At 38.9% G+C, this 9,537-nt stretch overlaps 1 protein-coding gene across 1 annotated transcript in view; it reads left to right on the forward strand.

The window, feature by feature from the left end:
* The window catches only part of PLCL1 (phospholipase C like 1 (inactive)), a 304,465-nt gene extending 301,154 nt beyond the window's left edge, over window positions 1–3,311 (forward strand). The window contains exon 6 of the mRNA XM_037167573.2: window positions 1,660–3,311. Within this exon, the coding sequence (XP_037023468.2) occupies window positions 1,660–1,842 (183 nt within the window). The 3' untranslated portion in view covers window positions 1,843–3,311. The remainder of the gene's footprint in view (window positions 1–1,659) is intronic.
* The last annotated feature ends 6,226 nt before the right edge of the window (window positions 3,312–9,537 follow it).

Genomic DNA, 9,537 nt, shown 5'->3' on the forward strand with positions numbered 1-9,537 from the left:
TCATAAACCGAGAATAAGAAAAGTGCCTATCTCGTGGGGCACTGTGACAAGTGAATGAATGACTGTACGTGTAAAGCACAAAGGTGGAAGAGTGCCTGCTCCAAGCGACTTTATATGCTGTATTATTATTACTTAAGAATTGCATTTTTCAAAGTGGATGTGACTTTGTATTTCAGGGATCAGAGGGGACTCATTATGTATACACTGTTAAGAACTGACTCCCCAAATTCTGCTGGTAGAGTGAATATTTCTCCCTTAGATAATCTCTATCTGACAGTGTTTGTTCTCTAGTATTTATTCTTAGTCTCAATTGTAAACACGGTATGTGGAACAGGGCACTGACCCCGGAGGCGATAGACCTGGACTTCAGCCGCAGCCCCGGTCAGTCATGTAAGCTCATCAGGCCCGGCTTCTTCCCTCCTCGTGAGAAGGCTACACTGTACACACCTTCCAAATCTGTGTCTAAAATCCTGTTCCATGATAGAGGTACTTGGGTTGTTTACCTTAACAAAAATAGCAGGCAAACCCCTGCTTACTCATCCTTTTAAATTAATGGCTATTATTAGAAGGATTTAACTATTATTATATAAGATAGAATTGACAAGTACCTGCATAAGTTTTGAGGAATGATACAGTCTGAGGTATTTTGTAAAAGATAAGGTTTCTCATGTATCCAATAGGAAAAGCAGTCATCAAATTAAAGCGTTAAAACAGCATATCATGGAGTATCACCATGAATAAAATCAGAGATATCCTTTCCCCGGGTGTCTGCTTTGTAGAGAACTTCCCGGACAATCCGTGTGACATCCACATCCCCGACACTGTCCTTCACAGGGTCTGGGTCACGCTCTCAGGCACTGCCCTGGGGCCAGTGAAGAGTGAGGAGGAACTACTTCCTCTTTTGTGTGTACACCGTGGAAACACGTTCTGGTTTCCCTGCACCTAGTTCTGCAGGTGCCTGGGCCGGCACCAGTGCGGTCATCATGACAGTGCGATAAAATAAGAAATAAAAATAGTGGGAAAAGATATATCTCGGGCACTGATGGAACTGACAGCTGATGATTTCCTCAGGATGATGGAGAAGACAGAGGGAGGTGGGTAACTGATAATTTCTCAAAAGGCAGCTTGAAAGAAAGGATAACCCAAAATATTAAAAACCGGTGAACCAAGCCAAGGGTGGAACCATAATTTACTTTATGGGAGATGTTTCATTTGCAAGTTCTCATACACTGAGGGCTGATTTAACTTCAGTTCTTGAAGGCGGAGTTTCTTTCCTCGTTTTCTCCCAAGGCTACGTGGGGATGCTGGGCCTGGGTGGAGCACGAGTGGCAGCAGCGTGCAAAGTCCGATGCGATGGAAGGGCTGATGTCCTTGGCGCATTCAGAGGTTCCTCATACCACAGGGGGTCCCCCTGAGGTTGTTCCTGACCACAGGAATCTCAAGGGGCTGCCGGCAACTGCAGAGCTGGTTGGGAGGGCTCAAGTTCACATACTGGACTGAAACAGCAAAGGCTTTCAATAGCTAGAAAAGGACCATGGGCTAAACCCTGGAGAACTGAATTCTCGGGTCTGGGTCTGTTTCCTCACTGAGTGGTAAGTCACTGGGGATGTGCCTGGCCCATAACGTTCTTCTTTGGTGTGTATTTCTACCTGTTTGCAGGGCCAAGGAGATCTGTTGAAGAATGCAAAGAATGAAGCCATAGAAAACATGAAGCAGATCCAGCTGGCGTGCTTGTCTTGTGGACTTAGTAAAGCCCCCAGCAGTGGCGCTGAGGCCAAGACCAAGCGTGGCCTGGAAGCTATAGAGGAGAAGGAAAGTGGTGAGGAGAACGGGAAGCTGTGACCCCCAGCAGGGTCCACCTGGTCACCTGTCCTTCTGTCAGAGACTCCGTGTTTTTCTTCCTGGTTTTCTTTCTTTAAGCTTTTTAGACATTCACAAAAAGATGCCATCTATGTAATGTTGGATATAAACAGATATTTTCACAATGTCAGTATTTTAACGTAGTTAATTTATCTAAGTTAAAATGTTCAGTAGCAGTGTTTTAAATTCTGAGATGTTTGTACATAGCCATGTATGGATGTGGGTGGAAGTGTGTGTGTGTGTGTATGTCTCAGAGAGAGAGAGAGAGACAGAGAGATAGAGAGGCTGAGATCCTGTTGAAATCTATCCTGTGTTGCATTATTCATTTAGTAAGTTATTAATGTATCACCTTAGGAAAAATTTGTCAATCTAAAATTCTAAAGAGCACTTACTAGAACCTGTTGCTGTGTTTAACTTTATTTCTCTACTTTCGTCATTTCATTCAGAGATGTTAACATAGCATATTATTGAAGAAAGCCAAATTTACCAATGCAAAGGTATTTTGATAGATTACACTTAGATTAGAAAAATTTCTAATAATCCTAGTAGAAATTAAAGTGAATTAAAGATATAAATTATCAGAATTTCTAGAAAGATCAGAAAAGTCATGTCTTTAGTTAGTGAGCTCTATAAAATATTTATTAAATAAAATCAATTTTTAGAAAGTTTTATGCAGTTGTTTACTAAGCAGGTATGATTTCAGTGGAAAAGTTGATTATTAGTGAATTTATACCCAGCTACATGGTACTCTGAAACACGGTAAGAGCTCTTTTGTAAGTAGGATTTTGATGTGACAGTATTATTTAGTACAAAATTTTAAGGTTGGGATTTGTAGGAAGGTCTCACTCTTCCAAAGCGGGAGTCTAGCATTCATTTTCTATAACAGACATGGACAACTAAGGGGTCTTGGCTTTGATAGCATTTTATTTGGAGTAATAAATTTGAACTCAGTGACGTTGTTCAAATAATACCATATTGTCATGTTGAGCTGATATGAGCTCTGTGGGTCAGATAACATCTTCCTGATGATTTAAGAACTAATTGATTACAAAATGTCTATGATGTGATTTTAACATATGGAGAAAAACACAAAAAAGATGCAAATGACTAATTAGGATACATTTATAATTGCATCCATGTCATTTTTTGCCCTAATATTTTCATAAAGTACTTGAGTGTAATATGTTTGTTACATAGTTCTCCAACAGAACTGAATGTTGTATGGTTATGAAAATATATTTATTTAAAACATTGCTTTTATTTTTAAAAGCTTCTTAATTAATTTGATTAACAAATATGCTAATTTGGGGAATGTAGGGAAGATAATTGTTGAAATTTTGCAAATATAAACATCTCCTATTAGCTACTGTGTTAAGTTATTTCTGAGTTCTTAACACTATTATGTTCACGCTGCACATTACTGAAAGAGTAAAGATGTGAAACAATACTTTTATTGTGGATTCATTGATGAAAGGCATGATAATGAAGACTGGTTATTTTATAAAAACTGTCTTAAAGGGTATGATACGTGCATGGACCAGATACAGTGGAACTTCTCCTTGGGTTTAACTGGGACTTGGGGAGGTGCATGAGCTCATGGTGGTAGGTTTCAAGATGCTACTACACTAGCCTGGAAAAATTTCTTTCCCGTCCACTATACTTAACCCGCACAGAAGAAGGAATAGTGCAGTGCACGTGTCTAAGTTCCTCATGATGAAAAAGAGGTGATAATGGACAGAAACAAAGGCTACCGGTCGTGTGGTTGGTTTCACCTGTGGGCCCTTTCACCTCCCTGAATCCCCCTGGGAGAAATCCGTGGCTTTGTTGGTGATACAGAGAGCAGCAAAGAGAAGATAAAGGGCTGCAGTCTCTTAAACAATGTTCCTTTCTTTACTTGAGGCTCAAATCTAATGTATTTTATTCCATTCGTCCTGGAGCTCCACTCGTACTGAGGACCTACTCAGATATTTTTTAGAACATGAGATGATTCCACCCCATCTAATGCTACTCCTGGCGAGGGTCGTCAGCCACTCCCTGCTTCACTGCACCGGGTGTGGGTTCCAGATAAGGGGTGAGTGTGGGGCAGAGAGTAGCCTTAGATGCCGCAGTGAAGAAGTACAGTGAAGATGATGCCTAGGATGGTCTCGCCTCTGGATGGGAGAGCAAACACAAACAAGCAACAGATTTTACATCGTTGCATTCTGCCAGCGTCTGTGTCCTTTGCAGACCCGAACTGCAGTAGAAAAAGCCCCCTCTACACTCAGCTTTTGGCGGTGCTAGGAAGGAGTGTGGTAGATACTAATTCCATTCTTGTTTATTAATTTTTATATTACTAAGGGGATTTGAAGCAGAGATGGAATGTATTATCACAGGTGTTTTATAGGCGAGAAAGCCCAAGACCACCGACATAGTAAATGGAAGAAGTGACTTCGAATTCTGGTCTTTCTGATTCTATGTGCAAGAATATTTATTTAGTAATATCGATATTTCATTTAGTTCTCAAAATTTTAAACTATTAACTCTTTCCTTTATAACCACAGGTAAAAAGAACTTTATCATATTCTCTGATAAGCAAATATTAGTGATTAATATACAAATGCAAAAATGGAGAAATGTGTAAGAAATAAAAATCACCCACTATTAACATTTAAATTTATACCCCTGGAGACAAAGTTTAAAATTTACACATGTATGTAAATTATGCTTTCATTTTTAACAAAAATGAGATCATTTTATGTAAACTGTGTAACAGGCTTTTGACAAAAATAAACATAACACATCAGGGGCATCTCTCTATTCCACACACACAGATACTGAAGTTTTCACAAAGGATGTATTTTATTTGGCCACTGAATCTCTTTTTTTAATTCTTAAGACAATAGACACTTTTAAAAATCAGAAAATTTCACATAGAAATTCAATTTACCACTTTTTAAAAATATACTTTGGAAAAAAATTAGATTAGAATGTCTCTGAGTATTCTGACAACACCCCGCTCCACAGATATGCTTCTCACTTGGCATAAGTTCACTGGAGCCGCCCAGAGGGGCATGTGCTGCGGGCCTGCCAAGGAGCTGCCTCACTCCCCACGGGCTTCCTGCCTCCTGGGGGTCTTGCATGGCACTTCTAGCTCCAAATCACTGTCTATAGTGATGACATGGCATCTTGTCATGTGGGTTATCATAGCACGTTTGACCAGTTCCCTAGTGGTGGACTTCTCTCTCCTGATTTCTTGTTATGTAAGCATTGCAGTGAGAGAAATCCACTTTTGCAAAGTTGTTCAGCTTTTTCTTGAGGAGAAATTTCTAGAAGTGGAATTATGGGATCAAAGTGTATATATATATATATATATATATATATATATATATATATACACACACACACACACACATATATATATTATATTTATATATTTTACATTTACATATATATTTATACATATGTGTATATATATTTAGGGATTTTGAGATATCTTGCCAAATAGTCTCCAGAAGATTTGTCCATTTAAACTAGCACCAGGAGTTTGAGAGTACTCAAATCTTGGCTAATACTAAATTTACTTTTTCTCATTTCCTATTCTCTTTACTCTCTAGTGAGATTGAGCACATATTATGTTTATTGACTATACATAATCTCATAGATTATTTACTTTTCTGATCATTTTTATGTGGGGTGGCAAATTTTTATCTTTTATTTATTTTCAAGAGGCATCCACTTAATAGGAATTTTAACCCTGTGTTGGTCACATGAGCTGCTGCACATCCATTTTAATTTTTGCCCCCAACGTGGACAATCAGCTGACCCACTGTTTACTGTAAGTACTGCCCACTGTCCACAACCCTGCAGTGCCATTCTTGTAAAGGATGAAACACCCGTGTGTGTGTGTATGTGTGTATGTGTTTACTTCTGGAATTGCTCTTTGCTTCTCTCTTAATTACTGCCATTGTTCAGTATTTTGATATCAGAGAGTGTAGGTCTCCCCACTTTTCTTCTTCAACATTTTCTTGGTTACTTTTGGCTCTTTGCATTTCTGTATAAACTTTAGTATCCAGTCCCTTCCCCTGGGGTAGTTCTCCATTGATTTAGGTCTTATTTAGTATCTCTTGATTTAGTTTCATAGATTTCCGTGTAAAGACCTTGCATCTCTTTCATTAGGTTTATTCTTAGGTAGTTGACACTTTTCTTGCTGGTAGAAATAGTAACATAAAATTTAAATTTTTTAATTGATCATTTATAGTATATAGAAAATATAATAGATTGTTTAATTTTGCAACATTAATATGTCTTGTAACAGGTTTTAGGATCCTCATTCCTCTTCGGAAAACTAAGGCATGTTCCTTTTTGTCTAGGGTGACCCCAGAAGTTGTACTTCCCGGCTCTCAATTTGGTGACTTTTTACTCCTCCACAGTTATTTTTAGCAGCATCTGGTCAATAAGATAAAGGAAACCAGAAGAGTAAATCATCCAAATATGTTTAAGTCATAGCTGATTTAAACTTAAACCCAAGGAAGTTCCAAGGATGCAACGGTGGGAATCTATTGCTTCGTGTTTTCATCCTGGCGAACGAGCTGCTGACATCCTGGTTACCTTAGGCAAAAATGGACTTCTAGACTTTAAGTTTTTTTCTAAGTTCTTTAAAATTTCACAGGCCTTCACTGAAATATGCATTCTAATACGTTGGGATATATATGAATGCATGAGTGTATGTTATAAATATTGAATATTTTTTTGTTTGGAGATTGTTAGATTTGTTGTCTGCAGTTGTCCATTTCTAAATATGCCATATACACAGTTCTCTCTTCTGTACAATCTCTTTATAAATATAATGCATAAATGTTTAGCTTTTAGGATTGCTAAAACAAACATACTAATAGCTCCTGGCACATTGCTTAACAGTCCTTTTTATCTGTCTTTTGTTCATGTAATTATAGATTTCAGCATTTCTCAACACCACATTTACAATCACTTGGTGGATAAAACAAACCATTGACATAGGAAAGGATAACAATAGCTTTTACAGGAATATTTTACAGCACTTCTTATCTCCAGAAAGCAATGAAGCACAGCTGAATGGAAAATGCTAATCAGACAAAATCTCAAGGGCATCGTAACTGCAATGATTAGAGAGGTTTCGCTCAGTAGCTGATATTAATGTCATATATTCTTAAAGTTCTCCTTATCTGTTTTACTTTGAAGATGTACTGTAGCTGCTACTTGTCAGCACATGTAGTATAAGTCATTTGACAGTGTAAGCCAGAGCATCCAGATTTTACAGTTTCTGCACAGTGCTCTTCATCAGTATATTTGTACCTGGTACACCATGTATTCTGATTTTTTTCTCATAAAATACAATGCTGCCAGGCATGTGGGGCAGGCGAGTGTGAAATCCTAGCACTTTGATGAGAAGGCCTGGACCCTTATTGGGTTTGCAACGTTCTAACCTCCTTGTCGCAGGTGGATCAGGTGTCAGTCGTGGTGCCTGTGAGGGCCTTGCTTCCTGTGGGCAGAGCAGCAGGGGACACGTGGGCAGGTCGTGGTGTAGAACGAGAGCCTGCCTTTCTGACTCTCTTCTCTTCGTGTGTGGCGGTCTTCCCGCTGCTTCCCTCCGTGCTCTGGATGTTTCCCCGTCTCCGTGATCAGTCCATCGAGTCCCTTCTGTGCTCCAATGTTCAATTCGCCTTTCAAGCAGGAGAAATACCAAGCTTTCTGGAAAAACTTTAAAAAATCTCACCACACAAAAATAAATCAACCAATACAGTTTGCTCCTCCACCAAAACAAATCCACCTTTTCCTTGTAGCTTCTTCATTTGGCTTTGACTCCTATGAGGCTTTCCCATCTCCATCCTTGTATTTGCTCCAAGAGGCATGTTTCCACGCCTGTTCTCTCACCCAGATGTTCCACAACAGACCACGCTCCACTGTGGAAACAAAGGGGCTTTTGCCCTAACACTGTATATTTTAGCAGTCACCAAAATAAGAGGGTTTTTGAAATATTTTTGTTGAAATATCACAATGCATTTCTTTACTTTTTTTTTTAAAGATTTTATTTATTTATCTTTACAGGGGAAGGGAAGGAGAGAGGGAGAGAAACATCAATGTACGGTTGGTTGCCTTTCGTGCATCCCCTGCTGGGAACTGGCCTGCAGGGAACTGGCCTGCAACCCATGCATGTGCCCTGACTGGGAATCGAACCGCAATCCTCTGGTTCGCAGGCCCGCGCTCAATCCACTGAGCTACACCACATTTCTTTACTTTTAATTAATTTCTCTGTGCTATCAGCTCAATTAATTGTGAGGAGGAATGTAACATGAAAATTTAAGGAATTACAGTTTTGATTTAAAAAATCAAATTGTAAAAGAATGTGCTTTGAAAATTGGTTTCTATATTTGTTTATTTGTCAATAGTGTCAGGTTATACACCAGTCTTTTTTGTAGAGAATATTTGGACATCTCTGAGATTTATTCCACTGCTGGGGTTATACCCTAAGAGCCCTGAAGCACCAATCCAAAAGAACCTATGCAGCCCAATGTTCATAGCAGCTCAATTTACAACAGCCAAGTGCTGGAAACAGCTTACATGCCCATCAGTAAATGAGTGGATCAAAAAACTATGGTACATTTACACAATGGAATTCTATGCAGCGGAGAGAAAGAGCAGCTTTTACCCTTTGATACAGCATGGATGGATCTGGAGACTATTATGCTAAGTGAAATAAGCCAGGCCATGAAAGACAAATATCATATGATCTTGCCTATAAGTGGAACCTAATCAACACAACAAACAAGCAAGGAGAATATAACCAGAGACATGGAAACAAGGAACAAACTGCCAGTGACCAGAAGGGAGGAGAGAGGGAAAGGAAAGGGAAGGGTTTGGTCAAGAAACAGCTATAAATGGCCCATGGACATGGACAACAGGTGGGGACTGACTGTGGGAATGGGGGCAGGGCAGAGGAGAGCAAGGGGGGGATGTTGGGGCAACTGTAATAGAACAACAATTTTTTAAAAGATAAATTCTAAGTAAGAAAATGTTGTTCATGAATTCTTTCCTTTTGGAGCAGTTTCTAAATAATCATGAAAATGTTACACATATAGAATAAAGTTTTATTAATTACGAGCTAATTTTCAGTCAGTGATGAGTAGTTTTTTCCTTAAGTATGAGCAAAGAATTATAAAGTAATAACTTGCAATGTACAAAATAATGTTTTATTTCCTTTCATAATCATGAACATGCCACCATTATAACTAGGAGAGGTTTAAAATCCAATTTTCATGTAAAAAAGTCTTGATTTCACACCCCCACCCCTCAACTGTTCTTCTCCTACTCTTTTCCCTCCATCACCATCTGCCCAGGAGCTTCAGGCAAAATCTCAGAGGCCCATCGTCACTCAGCTGTATCCACTGTATCCACTGTACAGCCAACTCCCGTTAGCCTCTTCACCCAAACAGGTCTGGAATCTTCCTGCTTCCTTTCATCTCTACCACCTACCGTGCAGCATTGTTTTGCCCAGATTATTGAAAGACCTGGTAGTCAATTCTTGTCCACAGTAGTTAGAATGAATAAAAAATTCATGTGTATATCTATGTGTGTGTGTATATATATATATATATATGTGTGTGTGTGTGCTTGTATACACACATATTTATACATATTGTGTATATACACATACATACACAC

The sequence above is a fragment of the Artibeus jamaicensis genome, unplaced genomic scaffold, assembly GCF_021234435.1.
Source record: "Artibeus jamaicensis isolate MK-2021 breed Jamaican fruit bat unplaced genomic scaffold, CSHL_Jam_final contig_391, whole genome shotgun sequence".
Taxonomy (NCBI): Eukaryota; Metazoa; Chordata; class Mammalia; order Chiroptera; family Phyllostomidae; genus Artibeus; species Artibeus jamaicensis.